The sequence below is a fragment of the Cervus elaphus genome, chromosome 29 (assembly GCF_910594005.1).
Source record: "Cervus elaphus chromosome 29, mCerEla1.1, whole genome shotgun sequence".
NCBI classification, from domain to species: domain Eukaryota; kingdom Metazoa; phylum Chordata; class Mammalia; order Artiodactyla; family Cervidae; genus Cervus; species Cervus elaphus.
This window is the reverse complement of record NC_057843.1, coordinates 48,906,826-48,926,126: the sequence shown is the minus strand read 5'-3', so window position 1 is coordinate 48,926,126 and position 19,301 is coordinate 48,906,826. Positions and strand designations below refer to the sequence as shown.

Genomic DNA, 19,301 nt, shown 5'->3' with positions numbered 1-19,301 from the left:
GAATAGATTAGCACCTACATATGTTTTATGAATTCATCATATACCTTTTTCTTAATTTTTTTCAATATTTTTAGACCATGCAGTTCTTCTGCACATTTTTTCAAACTGTCAAAAATATTTTTAAAAATTTCATTGTATTTGTCGAAAAATATCCATGTATATGTGAACAGCCTACCCACTCCATCCACCCCAGACCAGGGGCTTCCTAGGTGGTTCAGTGGTAAAGAATCTGCCTGCAATGTAGGAGACTTGAGTTTGATCCCTGGGTCAGGAAGATCCCATGGAGAAGGAAATGGCAATCTCTCCAGTATTCTTGCCTAAGAAATCCCACAAAGAGAGGAGCCTGGCGGGCTACAGTCCATGGAGTCAAAAAAGACTCCGATTCAACTTTTCAACTAAATGAAAGTGAAAGTCGCTCAGTCGTGTCTGACTCTTTGCAACACCTTGGACTATACAGACCATGGAACTCTCCAGGCCAGAATACTGGAGTAGGTAGCCTTTCCCTTCTCCAGGGGATCTCTTCAGCCCAGGGATCAAACCCAGGTTTCCCACATTGCAGGTGGATTCTTTACTGGCTGAGCCACAAGGGAAGCCCCTTGCTGTTACAACTAAATAGCAACAACAATAAGTGAACCCACACAGTTGAATGTCTTTCAAAGGGTCAGTTCCTATTTTTAGGCTACAATCCATGTATTTTAACCTGCAAATAGCAGTTTAAGTCAGAAGTTAACTTTTCTAAGAATATACTTTATTAGGTCAGCAGATACGTTTCTAATTTCTTAATGTGGAGGTATCTACCATTCATATAGATTTTGAAGGTACCTATTTTTCATGAAGTTTAAAATTCACCTTTTTTTTTCATCCAACTTCTCAAGCAAACCTGTTCACCCTTTTATTCAGACAAGATTACTGAGGGAGGGGTGGATTCTGGAGTTAGCAAAGTGTTTCTTCAGCATTTCCCTCAATGAACTCAGATTTTATGGCCAAGTGCTAAAAACAACACACCTGGGATTAACCTTTGTGCTTTTAAGCTGATAGCTGCCTGTTTATGGTGATAACCAAGATTAAAGGAGGCAGATGTACAGGCTTCTACAGCCTTTAAACTCTAATCTTGGACCAGTAAATGTTTTCCTGGGCACCAAATTATATTGTTTTGTTTTTATTTTTTAAACTTAGTCAAGTGTTAACTATTTTTTTTCCTTTAATATTTACTGGATTTTCATTCACTTAGGTAGTATTTATTGAGCACCTACCATGCAGTTAACAGTGGGCTACCGTGGGGATATGAAGAAAGGAAGTACAAACACAGAACTTACAGTCTTGCAGGGATTCACAATATATGCACATATGAATTGTATTTGTTCACTAGGTTCAAGATGAACAAGATGTATTATATATACCTCATGTTTGTCTCAATGTATGTAAACATATATAAACATATGCAGTATACATGTAAATATACATGTCTACTAAGTGGGATGGCACAGATAATTAGAAAGTGGGCAAGATGCAGTATGGAAATTATTGGAAGGGGCAATAAGGCTAAACAGTTGAAAGGTGATGTGACTCTGATTTGTCAGGTAAGACTGTGCTGCAGCAAGCTCTGGAGCTTTTTTTCTTTTCCTTTTGAAATAATTACAGACTCACGGAAGTAGAAACAAATAATACAAAGAGGTCCCATGTACCATTCCCCCAGTTTTCCCCGATAGTGACATCTTATGTAACTTGAGTACAATACCCAAACTGGCATACTGACATTGGAACAACCTGCAGCTCTTTTCCAGATTTCACCAGTTTTATATGTATATACTTCCATGGAGCTAAGTTTTGATAAACAAGTTCAATAGACCGAGAAGAGGAATGAGAAAAGACTAGAGATAAGCAAAACCTCACAGGGCATTTATTTTGAAAAACTGTTCTGTTTCTTCTTCTTCCAACTCTTAGGCCTCCCCTAAGTAAATTATCACACTGCTTCCTCACTGGGGGTTGACTTGTAACCGCCTCTTCACAAATTTTACCCAAGCACGTACTCCTGTTCTCTCTCTCTCTTTTTAAATTGAAGTATGGTTGATTTTTGGAGAAGGAAATGGCAACCCACTCCAGTATTCTTGCTTAGAGAATCCCATGGACTGTAACCTGTCAGGCTCCTCTGTCCATAGGGTCGCAAGATTTGGACACGACTTAGTGACTGAACCAGTCTTCCCTCGTGGCTCCGAGGTTAAAGTATCTGCCTCCAGTGTGGGAGACCCCGGTTTGATCCCTGGGTCAGGAAGATCCCCTGGAGAAGGAAATGGCAACCCACTCCAATATCCATGCCTGGAGAATGCCATGGACGGAGGAGCCTGGTAGGCTACAGTCCACAGGGCCTTGAAGAGTCGGACACGACTGAGCGACTTCACTTTCACTTTCTTTTAGTGACTAAACCACCATAGTCGATTTACAATGTGTGTTAATTACTGCCGAACAGCAAAGTGATTCAGTTATGTTGTCGTTGTTCAGTCGCTAAGTCATGATTCAGTTATCCATACATACATATGTGTGTGTGTGTGTGTATCTGTACTCTTTTAAAAAGATTCTTTTCCATTATGGTCTATCATAGGATTGAATTTAGATATCTGTGCTATGCAGTAGGACCTTATTGTTTATCCATTCTGTATGTAAAAACTTACATCTACTACCCCAACCTCCCACTCCATCCCTCCCCCACCCCTCCCCCCTCCCCCCCCCTTAGCAACCACCAGTCTGTTCTCTATGTCCATAATTCTGTTTTTACTTCATAGATAGGTTCATCTGTGTTATATTTTAGATTCCACATATAAGTGATATCATATGGTATTTGTCTTTCTCTTTCTACTTACTTCACTAGTATGATAACCTCTTAGTTACATTCATATTACTGCAAGTGGCATTATTTCATTATTTTTATGGCCAGGTAGTATTCCACTGTGTATATGTGCATCTTCTTTACCCATTTATCTGTCACTCCTGTTCATTTATTCCAGTGATCCAAACATAGGCAGTCTCCCTCCTAGAAATTATTTTTCTGTAGGCTAGTTTGTAAATAAGCAGTTTGGAACCTGGAACAGATTTTCTAATGGCAACAGAGGCACATGAGTTATAGGTTCCCTGGCCTATCTCTGGGCCTGTGTTACTCAAAATGTAACTAATATGTATACAGAACAATTCTGATCATTGCTGTACATGGTGGTAGAGGTGCGGTTTCTGAGAGTTAGGGAGCAGGATTCTGTTATGTCAGATGGGCTCCTATTCTTCATAGCTCTATTGCTACAAACCCCCCACTGCATACAGTGAGTAATATTAAAGGAAAAGCCCCCTTTTTAATATGCTTTTAATTACACAAAATAAAACCTTTCCTAATTTAAGTATAGAGAAGGAAATGGCAACCCACTCCAGTACTTTTGCCTGGAAAATTCCATGGACAGAGGAGCCTGGTAGGCTACAGTCTATGGAGTTGCAAAGAGTCGGACAAGACTGAGCGACTTCACTTTCACTTTTCACTTTCATGCATTGGAGAGGGAAATGGCAACCCACTGCAGTATTCTTGCCTGGAGAATCCCAGGGACAGAGGAGCCTGGTGGGCTGCCATCTACGGGGTTGCACAGAGTCGGACACGACTGAAACGACTTAGCAGCAGCAGCAGCAATTTAAGTATTCACCAGCTAAACTATCAGTTCTATAAAGATGACAGAGGAAGTGCAGATAAGGGAGCTGTTAAGAGAACTAAGCAGAGGAATATTGAAGAGACCTTCTTAACGAAAATATAGCAGAATAATATATTTGTTGTCTCTGACAGGCAGAGTCACCAGTGATTCATTCTTCATATTCTCTCTCTTTCTCCCTCATCCCCACTTTCTCTGTCTTTCTTGTATCTTTCTGAATTCTCCAAATTCTCTACAACTGGGATGCATTGCTTTTATAGCCAGAAAAATGAGAGTACTCTGGAATGAAAGAGGTGCATGCAGGTTTTTTGAAGCAGTTCCCAATATGCTTAGCAGGAGAGGAGGTAAAATATGGAGCATTCTACTACCATGTGGAGGTAGAATACACTCCACGTGGTGGAGGTGAGGTGGTTTCCAGGTACGGTAACATGTACCTTCTGAGTAGGCACAGGCACATACACAATTCAGAACTTTACAGAGGAGAAGTTTACTCTGAAAAGGGACAGATGCTACCTCTTCCTTGGTTCCTGCAATGAAATATGAAGCCACCATTGACACCATTGGGCAGCATCCTGCCAGAGTCAAGAAAGGAGTCTGATTACTACTGAGCCATAAGTGCTTTAAGTCCTGGGTTTACATCCATTACTTCCATTCTGGAAGAAGTTATACTGAAAATCTTCCACTTCCCTTAAGGCATGTTGAACTAAATCTGCTATCAGTACGTGCTCATCCTCAAGAGAGGAGAAAGAAGAGCGAGTAAAGTGTCTAGATATCTCTTAGTAATATCTTCCTGAAATACTTTTTTTTCCTGATACTAATGATGTTCCTATGATCATGTTCATAGATCCTTTTCCATTTCTGCACAGAGCATCCAAGAGCAGCGTTTGGGCTTCCTGAATCCTCTCTATGCTGTCCCAGATAGGACTTGAAATCTATAAATACTTACGCCATGCCCTTTAAATATAGTCTACAAGTCCACATGAAAGTATTTGTCTTCTAATCTCTCCTTATCTTAATGATGATTGCATTACTTGCAGTAATCATCTGCTGTTACAATTTTGATTTCCATTATGCTATTATTTTATAGATTATTTTATGGGAACATAATATACATGTTCAATATGTTTGGCTTCGCCCTATAGATACAATCATGCTGACCTAAGCATACTAATGCCATAAAAAGCTAAAATGTTTTAACTTGCTTATTCTTCATGTTTTTTTAAAAAACTGAGAATTTCTCAGTCTAATAAAATAGAGATACTTAGCAATTTGAATCTGTTTCTTGATAATGTTAAGAGAGGGTAATCTGGAGCAAATATGACACTTTAGTAAGGATAATAAAGTTCCTACCTCAGTTTAATTTGGTTGTATAAACATTTCTTGCATGATGGACCATGTAAATGCTAGGTGATGCAAACATGAGAAAGAAGCAGTTCCTATCTTTACAGGATGTACAATCTAGTCAAAACAAAACAAAAATTGATGAAGGCTTTTAAATGAATATCCCTTTTGTCATTGTACCAAGGAGGTCTGTAATAGTCAGAGACACTAGAGTGATTGTGAAGAACCTCCTGGCTGAAGAGAAGTAGGGTATAGGAAGGACCGTGGGTGGCACAAGTGGTAGGATGACTACATAAATGTGGGCAGTTTTGTGAATAAAAGAGGTGCTACTAACATTTATGCCTATTCAAGAAGTGTAATATTAGATTATTTTAGGCCAACAGGAAGTTATGATGCCCCTTGTTAAAAAAAGTGATTTAGGAGAACTTCCATGAATCTAAATGGTAGGGAAGTATATTTGTTTGCTAGCACTGCCATAAATGGATGACTCAAACAATGGAAATTTTATTGTCTTGCAGATCTGGAAGTTAAACATCCAGAATCAAGGTGTTAGCAGGGTCAATTCCTCCTGAAGACTGTGAGGGAAAGATCTGTTCCAGGCCTCTCTCTGTAGCTTAAAAAGATTGTCTTTTTTCTATATCTTGACATCATCTCCCCTCTATGCATGCCTCTTGTGTCCAAATTTCCCCATTTTATAAGGACACTAGCCATATTATCTTAGAGTCCATCCTAATGACCTCATTTATCCTGATAACCTCTATAAAGATCCTAACTCCAGATTAGGTCACATTCTGAAATACTGGGTAGTAGTACACCAGTGTATCTTTGTTGGAGAGGGGCATGATTCAACTAGCAACAGGAAGGATGGTAGAAACTTGACAAGAGCACCACAGTCAAAGAGATGTTACGTCTGAATGGCTAGTGGGTACCATCTTCTTATATACATCATGATCAGGAGGCAGTTCTATCATAGGCTTTAATAAGGTAAGATGGGTAGGGAGAATAAACAGAATGGAGGATGACTAGAGAAATAGAAAGTCTGGGGGGATTATTAGTGTTCCACAATTCCTCTTTCCATTGGGCAATTAAGACTGGCCACTGATGGCAGAAGGATGTTCAAGTGGCAGTTGACTAGAGCAGGTAGAACTATGGGATGCCACGTTTGGGAGGTGCCACAAATAGGCTGGTCAATTTTTATCACATTGGTTGATAATTCTCTACTTTGAGATCTGACTCTTCACGTATGAAATTAAAGCTATTTTTTCCTTTACCCATCTCTACATGGATTTTATGATTACTAAAATAATAAATATGATGAATTCTGAACTCTGTGGAGAAATAATCCTGAGTTAGTTCAACATGTTTTAGGGACAGGAAGTACTAAGCTTGAAAAAAAAGGAAGTACCAGTTGAGTCAATATAATACACAAATCTTTAAACATTAAAAAAATATAGCCTTGGTACATAACTTGTGGGCTCAAGGGGCCTGGGAAGTGAGTGAAATGCATGTTTTATTCAGTCAGGAAGAATAAACAATCAGTAAAAGTATAATAGGGCTTCCTTGGTGGCTCAGTGGTAAAGAATCTTCCTGCAACGCATAAGACTGCCTCCAATGCAGTACACGCGGGTTTGATCTCTGAGTTGAGAAGATTCCCCTGGAGAATAAAAGGGCAGCCCACTCCAGTATTCTTGCCTGGGATTCCCATGGACAAAGGAGCCGGGCGGGCTCTAGTCCATGGGGTCACAAGAGTTGGACATAACTTAGCGACTAAACTGCCACCACAAAAATATAGGAATTTCTTGTACACTAATCCTGTAAATCATTGCAAGATATTTAAGATGTTCATTTTAAATTAATACATTTTTTTTTGGAAAATGAGGCCTCATTACAGAATACTTGTGCTGTGTGCTTAGTCGCTCAGTCGTGTCCCACCCTTTGAGGCCCCATGGACTGTAGTCCGCCAGGCTCCTCTGTCCATGGGAATTCTTCAGGCAAGAATACTGGAGTGGGTTGCCATGCCCTCCTCCAGGGGATTTTCCCAACCCAGGGACTGAACCCAGGTCTCCTGCTTTGCAGGTGGATTCTTTACCAGCTGAGGTAACAGGATACTTGGAAAAATGAAAAGTCATTTCTTTCTAATTTTTTCTACGTGGTTTCTGACGTGGTGGTTTAGTTGCGAAGTCAGTTTTTGACACAGTTGTGCTCATACAGTACACACGGATGTTCTAGCTCCCTTTTTGGTTTTGCATACTTTTCATTGTTAGCATTTTTTAAAGTTACATAATTGCCCATCTAATAGTTCACTTAATTACTTGTCAAATAATAGACTTCATAACTTTCTAATGTATTATGTTATTTAATTTTGATATAAATATCTAATTATGTGAATGTGCATCATATTAGGGCTTTGAGGGGCAAGAGATGTGATATTTCTGGGTCAAAGGATTAGGAAAGCTTTTATGACAGCATTTTGTTCTTAGGTTAGTAAAATAGTTTCTATTTTACCAGAGCCTAAGATGACTAAATTGTGTGGTTGGACTGTAGCAATTCTGAATTTAATACCTAAACATAATGACCCATCTTAAAGAAATTTGAATTATTAGACCCTCAAGGATATTACAGAAATGCTTGGGCATCTTTTTCTGTTAAAAAATTTTTTTTGTTTGTCTGTGTGAGCATCTTTATCATCAAGTAAATCACATGCAGTTTGTTTAGAGAAAGGTGTAATAGAAATATTTAATCAGTACTGGAAGTGTGCAGATTGTAATCACAAAATAAAACCTTGAAGTTAAGATTATTGTGGATAGGAACTCTGATAGGATGGAAACACCATGGGCCTTGTAGTTCCAGTTAAACTGGAACTGCAGCTCTGCCACTTATTCAATCTATGACTCTGGACAAGTTTGAAGTTTTCAGAATCTCAGCTATTGTATAAAATGGTGGCTAATAATGTATTAAATAAAAATAAGGCATATATCTAACAGTCTAGCCCACAGTGAGTGCCAACTTATTACTAATTAGGAGTAATTTCTTCCCTTCTTTATTTATGGCATACACTGAAAATCTAAAGAATATTTCAGGAGGAAATATATAATTTAAAATACTTAAAAGACTTTCATTTTAGTTGAAGGAACTCTACAAAAGAGTTTTGCAGCTTTCTGTGAGGCTTTACCATACTCTTTTTTTTTTTTTAATTTTTTTTTACCATACTCTTTTAAAAATAAAAAAACTGGACTTCCCTGGAGAAGACTCTGTGCTTCTGTTGCAAGGAGCATGAGTTTGATACCTAGTTGGGGGAATTTCCCCATGCCATACCTTGTGGCCAAAAAATAAATAAATAAAAGATAAAATGAAGAGTTAAGAAGAAAAAAAAGGCAATACTAGATAATCGAGTTAGGTATGGAGGGTTTAATTAGTTGGTTCCTTCTGGTTATTTATTTTTTCAGTCTCTTAGTTTCTCACCTGAAATGGAAAAACACAATTCCTTAAACTACTAGTGGTTCACCTTTTAGGGAGAACATAATAGGTTGAATGCTGTTTCCTTTCAAGCAATTTAATCAAGAGAAGAGGGCTAAGGTTTAAACATCTCCTGGTGGTGGTTTAGTTGCTAGGTCGTATCAGACTCTTGTGACCCCATGGACTGGAGTCCACCAGGCTCCTCTGTTCATGGGATTTCCCAGGCAAGAATATTGAAATGGGTTGCCATTTCCTCCTCCAGGGGTACTTCCTGACCCTGGGATCGAACTCATGTTTCCCATGTCTCCTACACTGTAGTCAGATTCTTTATACACTGAGCTATCAGGGAAGCCCCATAAAAAATTTCTTACTAGCAGACATTTCTTGTTGAATAAATATATTCTTAATTCTGATATATATAAGTAATAAAAACCAAGTTCTGATTCAAACAGTCATCCAACTAAATTTTTAATGAATGCTTGTTACATTCAAGGTGTGTGTAGAGAAAACAATGGACCTTTACAGTCACATACCTCTGTTTTCAAATTTTTGTTGGCTTCACACCTAACTAGCTGTGAGACTGGTGACATTCATGATGAAGATTTCTGACCCTCAGTGAAGCCTCACCAGAGATTTTGTGCAGAACAAAATTAGGAAAACGATGTGGAAAGAAACTGAGTTATCTACTGTGGCACAACACACAACCCCCAGGTTTAGTGGCTTAAGATACCATCAGTTCATTATTTCTCACGATGCTGATGGTTGGCTGGTTTCTCCACGTGATTTTTCTTCCAGGATGGTGGTCTCAGGGCAGTATTATGATAGGGTGAAGCCTGAAGCTGCAGGGCCACTGGAGGCCTAGGTCAGGAACTTAAACCACTGTGGCCACATTTTATTGGCCACAAGTCTAGCTCAGACTCATGGGGTGGAGAAGAGATTAGGCCGCTGCATGGGAGGGCTATTGCAAAATTACCTTGCAAAAAAGTATGCTGCTGGGCTGAGAGGAATATATGGTTAGTAAATCAGCTATAGAATCAGTTGTGTTTGTCTTTAAGAAGCTGCAAATGATGCTGCTTCTCAGGGTGCCTGGCACTTTGTTACAGTCAGTCTTCATCTTCCTCTTTTCTTCCCTTTGAGAATCATTCAATGTTGCATTTGAAGACAGTTCCAAAGGAGTTTGGGCTTGGTGTCAATGTTTGCAGTACACACTTTTAAACAGCACCCATAGCTATAAGAAGCCACCAGAGTAGGCTTGTATAACAATCTTGTGTGATAAGACACCCAGTTAAATTTGAATTTCAGATAAGCAGCAAATAGTATTTTAGAAGAAGCATGTCTTTTCTTGTTAACAGTTTGGCTTATATTCTTATAGGACTTTCCTGTGAATATTCCAACTTACACATGTACATTAAAAAAAAAACAACAGAAACATACTTACCTTTACTAGTTGCTATTTTCTCTTTCCATATCTGTTCATGTAGATCTAACTCATTCTTTTAAAAGCTGCATGGTGTTTTATGGTATGGACACATCACAGTTTATTTAAGCACCCACTAATGGCTCTTTGGATTATTGGCAATCTCTCTTCATTACAAAGGGTGCTACTGTGTATATCCTTATACACATATCTTAGTGCGTTTCTGAAATACGAAATTCTAAGACTGAATTGTGTTGGAAAAGGTTATGCCTTGAATCCACATCTCTCTAGTGAAGTGATAGTCGCTCAGTCGTGTCTGGCTCTTTGCGACCCCATGGACTATACAGTCCATGGAATTCTCCAGGCCAGAATACTGGAGTGGATAGCCTTTCCCTTCTCCAGGGGATCTTCTCAACTGAGGGATCAAATCAGGTCTCCCACATTTGAGGCGAATTCTTTACCAGCTGAGCCACCAGGGAAGCCCCCAGATCTCTAACATGCCTTCAAAAAGGGTATCATTTTAAACTCTTACCAAAAGTATCTGAGGGTTCCTGTTTCTCCCCTGGCCAATCATGAATATTTTTTTAAATTAATCATTTATTTTATTTTACAATATTGTATCGGTTTTGCCATACATTGACTTGACTCCTCCATCTGTGTACATGGGTTCCCCATCCGGAACGCCCCTCCCACCTCCCTCCCCACCCCATCCCTCAGGGTCATCCCAGTGCACCAGCCCTGAGCACCCTGTCTCATGCATCGAACATGGACTGGCGATTCGTTTCACGTATGATAATATACATGTTTCAATGCCATTCTCCCAAATCATCCCCCCCCTCGTCCTCTCCCACAGAGTCCAAAAGACTGTTCAATACATCTGTGTCTCTTTTGCTGTCTCGCATACAGGGTTATCATTACCATCTTTCTAAATTCCATATATATGCGTTAGTATACTGTATTGGTGTTTTTCTTTCTGGCTTACTTCACTTTGTATAATAGGCTCCAGTTTCATCCACCTCATTAGAACTGATTCAAATGTATTCTTTTTAGTGGCTGAGTAATATTCCTTTGTGTATATGTACCACAGCTTTCTTATCCATTCATCTGCTGATGGACATCTAGGTTGCTTTCATGTCCTGGCTATTATAAGCAGTGCCCAACCATGAATATTTTAATCTTTGTTTATGTGACAGGATAAGTGATTCATTTTCATAGCAGAAAAACAAATTGGGAGCATACTCCCACAGAAGCACTGAATAAGAAAAACATTTATTCAGTAGGCATAAGAAAATATATTGCTACCTTTCAAAAGGAAATTTGATTTGTAGCTGTTTAGGAGAATAAATGGATGGAATTCAAACTTAGCACCTTTGGTTTGAATGGGAAGGTTTGAAAACAGAAACAGTCACATAAGAATGAATTGGAGGTCTGGATTTTATCCTTCCTCACTGGAAGCATGTGCTATACTGTGCTTCGGTCGTGTCTGACTTTTTGTGACCCTATGGACTGTAGCCCGCCAAGTCCTCTGCCCATGGGATTCTCCTGGCAAGAATACTGGAGTGGGTTGCCATGCCCTCCTCCCGGGGATCTTCCTGACTCAGGGATTGAACCTGTGTCTCTAAAGTCTTCCCTCGTAGCTCAGTCAGTAAAAGAGTCTGCCTGCAATGCAGGAGACCTGGGTTTGATTCCTGGGTCAGGAAGATCCCCTGGAGAAGAAAATGGCAACCCACTCCGGTATCCTTGCCTGGAGAATCCCATGGACAGAGGAGCCTGGCAGGGTACAGTCTATGGGGTTGCAAGAGTCGGACATGAATGAACTACTAAGCACATTCTAAAGTCTCCGGCACTGGCAGCTGGGCTCTTTACCACTGGCACTACCTGGGAAGCCCCCACCTTTCTTTAAATTAATAGCCCATACCTTTAAACTTCTCCCACTGTGAAATGCCCTCTAGATCCATCATCATTTCCATCCCCTGCTTCAGAATGCTACTTCATTTATTTTGTTTCTTTTATGCTTCTGAAAGGAGAGTAGTGGTGGCTCCCCAAAGTGAAAACCATGAGCAGGAGATACACTATGATTCAGTGGGTAAGAGCTTCTCATGGTGCTCTTTCTTCTTGGTGCAAAGAGTTATTTATCCAAATAAAGGAAAATGAACCAAATCCAAGCTTGTAAAATTTTCTTTAGGAGAAGAATGCATATTTTAGAACCTACTTCTTAGTAGTCCCCAATAACTGGGACTCATTAAGATTTTCACATATAGGGAATTCCCTGGTGGTCCAGTGGTTAGAATTCTGTGCTTTCATTGCGAGGAGCACCAGTTCAATCCCTGGTCAGAGAACTAAGACCTCACAAGCTGCGCAACATGGCCAAAACCAAACAAAAACATTTTTACATATAAAAAAAGTGTTGTCATACTCATTTTTCTCTGTTGAAAAATCAGCTGTTTCCCTTCATTTTGAAATCTCTAGGTTGACTTTAAAAGTTAATGCCTTAAAGCCATGTGAGATCAGGGATAAAACATTTACAATGTTCAGGGTAAAAACAGAGATCTGATAAAGAAGAAAACAAAGGAGAAAAGAAAGGGAAGAGGAAGAAAAGGATTAGGAAAGGACAACAAATGAGAAAATAAAGCTGTGTATGTTGATGAGTGTTACCAGTGGTGACCCAGGTACTGTTTCACTTTTAATTGTTCCTCCTCCCTACAAACCCAAGCTCCTTGAGGACTGGACAATGTCTTATTCATCTTTGTTTTCCTAGCACCCAGCAGGATGTCTGACAAGCAGTCTGTGTTCAGGAAATATTTGTTGGCTTGAATTAAACCACCCTAAACTACTAATGAACATCCTAAAGTTTAAATTTCATTGCTGTCCACTAGGCAAAGGTATACTTGTGGCCAGGAGATTTTTTTTTAGACAAGTTTTAAGTTGAGTGAGCTGCTTGTGAAAGATACAGATTCCTGGGCCCCACCCCAGAAATTACTATATAGATGGTTTAGGTGGCCTGGGTGGGGCCTGGGAATCTGCACTTTTAACAAATGCCTCAGTTGTTTCTGTTACGGCTTGGAGACCAAAGGCACCTTGTACTAGCACATCAGATGTTTTAAGCCCTAAAATTGTCCTGATATTTTAGACTCTGCCTTGAGGCTTGATCTGAAAAGAATATGTGACTATCCTGATATGTAAATTTACCAAAGAGCTTAAACTAGATGTTAATTACAGTGCGCCAAAACTCTTAAGAATCTTGAGTTCCAAATGTTTAGTTTTCTTGTGGGTCTGCAGATATTTGAGAGCTCCCAGTCTCTAGTGCTGAGGCAGACCTAACAGAGGAGATGTGTGGAGAAATACCAACCAAGAGGTGCTTACATGCCTTAGAGGGGCTCCTGAATCCGTTAACTGCTCACATTAAAATTTTGAGGGAACTGGGTCAAGGAGAAAGAGAGTAAATGTGCTAATAGAAAAACAACAACAAAATGTTAATATGCAAATAAGATGTTCAAGTTTTCTAACAAAGAAAAATTAAAACCACATTGAGAAATGAGAGAAGGGACTTCCATCAGCAGTCTGGCAGTTAAGACTTTGCTCTTCCATGGCAGGGAGTGCAGGTTCATCCCTGGGTGGGGGAATTAAGATCGCATATAAACATGGCAACCCACTCCAGTATTCCTGCCTGGAGAATCCCATGGACAGAGGAGCCTGGCCGGCTACAGTCCATAGGGTCACATGACTGAAGCGACTTAGCAAGCGTGTATGCATGCTGCCTGGTGGGGTCAACAAGAAGGAAAAAAAGAAGAAAAAAATGAGTGGAAAAAAAAAGTGTCTGCAAATGTGAGCTCACTGGGCAGAAATTCAGAATGGACTAATTTGAAGTCAGTTAAGGATGAATAGCTACCATTGTTAACTACACTTGTAATAAGTGAGCCTCATCCCTGCCAGCATACTGGGATTCACCCACAGTAACTGACAGCAGCCTTAAAAAGCTTGCCTAACCAGGGGAACCCACCGAAAATACAGAAATCACAAAACTTCTGATTGTATCTTCTGGATTTCAGAATAGCCTCTGAGGAAAGGGGTTTATTCACCATCGTTCCCACTGTGCAGATAAACAAACAAACCCAGGCCCAGAGGGGTCACCTAACACCCAACAACTCCCAGATAGTAAAAGACTGCTTGTTAGGTTACCCCCCGCCCCCGCGTCCTCCCAGCACCTGACTGAACAAGACCAACACAATTAAATATACAATTAGATATATCTGTGATGATGATGAAAATCTCATCTGACCCTCCCTATACTCCTTGATCCAGGTAAGGTCGGAATCACCTTTCTACATTGGAGGTAACTGAGGCCAAAAGGTATTGTGACAAATCTATAGGACTGTAAAAGGCAGCGTGTGGAGGTGGAGCTCAGATCTGACTCCACAAGTCAGAAGCTCAGATAAGGCTTTGGTAGCGGGGCCGGCGAGTCCAGGATGAACGCTCCTTCCGCGGCGGAGCGCTTACAGGTAAGCCGGGTGCCGGTCGGCGGGGCTGTCTTCGGCGACTTTTCCAGATTTGAGCCCAGGGCCCTGGGTGCTTTGTAGGTGGGGCCGGCCATGCTTATTTAAGTAGAATCTAGAATAGATGGGACTTACGAAATATCTGCTCTCAAGTCCTCTGGTCTCCACCCGGAGCCGATTATCATATTTGAGGGTTCGCTACCGTAGGACACTTAAGTGCACGCCCCACAGCCCGGGTTCCGGGAGCTGGAATGGGGCCAGCGCGGAGGTGGTATCAGAGCGGAAGCCTAACGGGGCTGGGGGTCCGCTTAGGGCTGTGGGGAACCCGTCCCGGGAGAGGAGGCAGTTCTCTGGTTCCTCTCCGGGCGGGCGGCGGAGGAGACCGGACGTGGCGTGAGCCGGTCCCCGGGAGGAGAGAAGGCTCGGTTCGGAGCGGAGAGGCACGTCGGGGCGGCGCAGACCTGGAGAAGCCGGGCGTCGCGGCTCCGGGAGGCGGCGGGAGGGCTCCCAGGCCCCTGCCTGCACCCTTACGGGTCCCCGAGTCCCGGCGCGATGAGAGTGCAGGTCAAGGTAAACACCGCCGCCCAAACACCCGCCCGGGGCCCCCTCCCGGGGCTCCGCTCCATCCTCTACCTCCCGCCGCCGGAGCTTGCAGCGGGAGCTGCGCGCTGGCTCCTCCCGACTCCCATCCGAAGTGCGACGGGAAGTTTTTGGTTTTTTTTTTTTTTTGGTTGGGGGTGGGGAGAGGGAGGGCGCCCCCGGCTGCTGGGGAGCCTTGAAGGAGCTTGGGGAATTGGGGACAGGAGTGGAGACCCTGGTCGTGCCTTGGTCTCTTGTAAGGCGGCCAGACCTCGAACTGGCTATCACCTGCCTGTTTTGTCTGGGCTGGCACACGTGTGAAGTAGTATGGTTTTATTGTGCACGTTTTATTCTTGCATTTCGGCATAGTTTGGTTTTTGGTAGCGCATCCTCGCTTCACCAGTAGCTACGATATTGAACAAGTTACTGAACCTCTGTACTTTGGCTTCCCCATCTGGAAAATGGGATGAGGATTGTAATTTGAACATTAAATGAGATGCTATATATGAAATCACATTTCGAATAACATTGATTGGATTACAGAAGTTTGATTGTTATTATTTCACCCAGACAATAATCTTGTAAGATCTAAACATCACCACCCACCCACTCCCTCCACACTGGTTTATAGGTGAGGAAAATGAAGTTGAGGGAGGAGAATAGTTAGGATTGGAGCCCAGGGTAGTGGTTTAAAACACTGAGAGTATGGATATCTTGCACAGGATTTTGAGCATTTGTTCCTTAGGGAGAAGGTGGTTCATTTTTAACTACCAAAGTGGGGACTGATTCTTGAATTTCTTTTTTCCCTGTATAAAAATTTTGGTGTTTTGTTTTTCATTTGCTTTGGATTCTTCCATGACTGATAAAGCGTTGGATATTCTGGCTTGACTGACACCTGGGTTGGCTGTAAGAATCTGTTTCTTAGGTATTCCACCCCACCCCACCCCACCCCCCACCCCCCTGCGACCCCCTCCCCCTGTTAGGTATGGTTTTCTGATGTGGGTCTCGCAGTTGTGATTTTTCTCTTTTTTACTCCTTGGTTTGATTGAAGTTGTATATACACACAGTTCAGAAACAAATAATTCCATAAGGTTCATTACTAAAAACAGCAGAACTTGTGTGTCATTTTCTTCTTTTCAGAAAGAGCAGTCATGGTCATCTCTTTTAGCTAGTTGGTACTTATTCATGTCTAAATAATGCTTGTATTACTCCTTGATTTTTCAGGTTTAGTCTTTATGCACTGTCTTTCCAGAATGGAATATGAGTATTTAGCTTTCTTCTAAGTTCCTGCACCTATCACTAACATCTTTTCTCTTCCATCTATCTTCAGAATATAGTTAACTCATATATATATGTATACATACATATATATGTATGTATATATATTTAAGTCAGTATTTAGTTCAATCAACATTACTATGCCTTCCTATCCACTATTAAGAACTGGATTATGTACTACATGGTTACTTTCCTTTTCTTACTATTGTTTCCCCCTAGAATTGTTTTTCTGTGTGTGTTTGCAGAATTTTCTGTAGAGTTTCCACTAATTTAACTACACATTCTTTGCCAGTTGTCTAAATCCTCTCCCAAGATCTTTCACTGCAGTGGCTATTTCAATCAGTTTTATCTCGTGGAATACTGCTTTGTGGCCCGCTTTGCCTGTCCACAATGGTGGTCCTTGGTGTTGGGTGCACAGCTGTTAACTTCTCTCTTTACCATCCTTTTGGAGATTCCCTTTGAGTCTCTCTGATGTTGGATCCTATTTCTTGTATCCCATGTCGTTGTCTTTCTTATTTCCCATTATTTTGATGGAGCACATTCTCCAGTAGGTCTCTGAGAAAGGTTACATGTAAACTGAATCAATGTATTCCTTTTTTTTTTAAATATTTTTTTTTGATGTGGATCATTTTTAAGGTCTTTATTGAATTGGTTACAATATTGTGTCTTTTATTTTTTGGTAGCAAGGCATGCGGGAACTTAGTTCCTTTACCAGGGATTGAACACACACTTCCCTGAACTTGGAAGGTGAATCTTAACCAGGGACCACCAGGGAAGTCCCTGAATCAGTGTATTCTTGTGACTTATTATCCTTCCACATTTTTTTTTCTTACCAAAGTTTCACTAATAATATAAAAATATGTTCTTTTGGTAAATAATTCAAACCCTACAAATAGAAATTCAAACAGAAAGTTTCCTTTCTGTCTTTGCTCCTCATCTCTCTTAAACCCAGAAGTAACCAAACCATTGGATTTGAAGCATATTATTTCAGTACATTATTGTTATATATTACTATATACAATATATTGTTTTGATTTGTGCATTTGTTTTTACATAAAGGAAATTATACTGATTATTGATATGCAACCTGATTCCTTTAAAAGTAGTTCTTGGACTATTTTTCCATGTCAGTACAAACTGATGCTTTCCTGGCTAATATATTCAGATGAATTGGATCATTCAAAATCAAGCATATAAAATTTTCTGCACAATTACTCTTCTAGTTTCACTCAGCCAATAAGTAATTACTGAGTGCTAAATCCTGTTCCAGAACCTGGGAATATACAGTTAAGAAAACCTTCATTTTTGAGGTAGGTAGGGATGGTGAGATGGTTCTAGATGTTGGAATTGAGTGCAGCTGCAGCTTTAATGAGCTTGTTTTTCCTCTCCTTGGGTACACACATCATTCAATCACGTCTGTCTGTCTTTCTCCATAGAAAACAACCATTACAAATTGGACTCCATACCTTCTGTGCCACCAGCGCAACAGAACCATACCTCTGAGATTCAGAAATGGGTATTCTGAATAGATAAACACGATATACACATACAATGGAATATTATTCAGCCTTAAAAAAGAAGGAATTCTTGTACCATGCTACATCATGGATGAACCTTGAGGACATTATGCTAGATGCAATGCTCAGTCACGAAAAGACAAATATTGAATGATTCTGTTTAAATGAGATGTCTAAAGTAGTCCAGTGCACAGAAAGAAAAAGTAGAATGATGGTTGCTAGAGCCTGGAAGACTGGGAAATGAGAAGTTGTGTAATGGGAATAAAGTTTAATTTTTGCAGGATGAAAACATCCTAGAGTTTGGTTGCACAAGTTTAAATAGAGTTAATAATACTAAACTGCAGACTATAAAATGGCTAAGATGGTAAATTCTACATTATGTGTATTTTACCACCATTTTTTAAAAAATAAGAAAAAAAAGTTCACACAAGCTCTGTAGTGGGGTTTGTCCTCTACTTTGTAATTTTCATTTTATTTTTCACAGCGCTGGGTCTCCATTGCTTTTCTCTCATTGCAGAGATCGGGGACTACTCTGGTTGTGGTGCGTGGGTTTTCATTGCACTGGCTTCTTTTGTTGCGGAGCACAGGCTCTAGTGCATGTGGACTTCAGTGGCTGTGGCTCCCGAGTTCTAGAGCACAGGCTCCATAGTTGTGCTCAGGCTCCGTTGCTCCATGACATGTGGCATTTTCCCAGACCAGGGATTGAAACTGTGCCTCCTGCATTGACAGGCCAGTTCTTTACCACTGAGCCACCAGGGAAGCCCTGTCCTATACGTTGAATTCATGATCGAACCTGTTTTTAGCTAGGTTCAGCTTTTGCATGGAATCATGGCTTTTTTAGGGGTTGGGGTAACAATGGACTTCCCTGGAAACTCTTCTTGGCACCATAACCTTTAGCATGTCCCTTTGTTGGTGGTAGCCCAGTGCTATTTTTCATTTTTTTTTCCACGAGTTTTGGCATTTCCATATCTCTGGGGAAAAGGTCCCTAAGTTGTTTATGGCACAGATAAACTTTGAGACTATCTCAGAATTACACAATTGAGAGAAGTGAGAAGTGGTCATTTTGTTTGCCTTAAAAATTTCATTCTTTTCCTGGTTTTGTAAGCACGTGCCTCTCTGTGAGAGCCTTCTGGTCTGTTTTGACTGGAGAAGATGACTTTTACTGCTTGCATGGCACAGACAGGTGCCTTCCCTGGCCCTAGTTCTCCTGCAGTTTCCCAGCTGGCATTTATTTTCCAGCCCTGGCCTGATGTGGAATGATCCTCTGCCATTTGCTGGCTCTGGATCTTGACGCCCACCCACATCAGATAAGAGTCAGGTATCCAGGGGTTTCAGATGTGCTGTGTGTTTTGATTGGAGAGATCAGCCTGGTGAACTGGGTTCTTCTTCTTCTTTTTTTTTTTTTTTCTATTTCCCTGAGCTCAGATCAAGTGTAGTTATGAGGGTCTGTAGTAAAACCTTGTCATCATTGCTCAGAACTGATCAGCCTTTCATACATGCACACCCCCAGCCCACTCTCACTTATCCATCAGTGAATCCT

General features: G+C 40.9%; 1 protein-coding gene across 3 annotated transcripts in view; it reads left to right on the top strand.

Moving 5' to 3' along the window:
• TRPM6 (transient receptor potential cation channel subfamily M member 6) overlaps positions 1–19,301 on the top strand; it is a 174,724-nt gene that overhangs the window by 44,602 nt on the left and 110,821 nt on the right. The window contains exon 1 of one of the 3 annotated variants that reach the window (XM_043891276.1): positions 14,354–14,393. The exons of the other annotated variants lie outside the window; for them this stretch is intronic. Within the exon in view, the coding sequence (XP_043747211.1) occupies positions 14,361–14,393 (33 nt within the window). The 5' untranslated portion in view covers positions 14,354–14,360. Of the gene's footprint in view, positions 1–14,353; positions 14,394–19,301 lie in introns of those variants that run through there. 3 annotated transcript variants of the gene reach the window in all.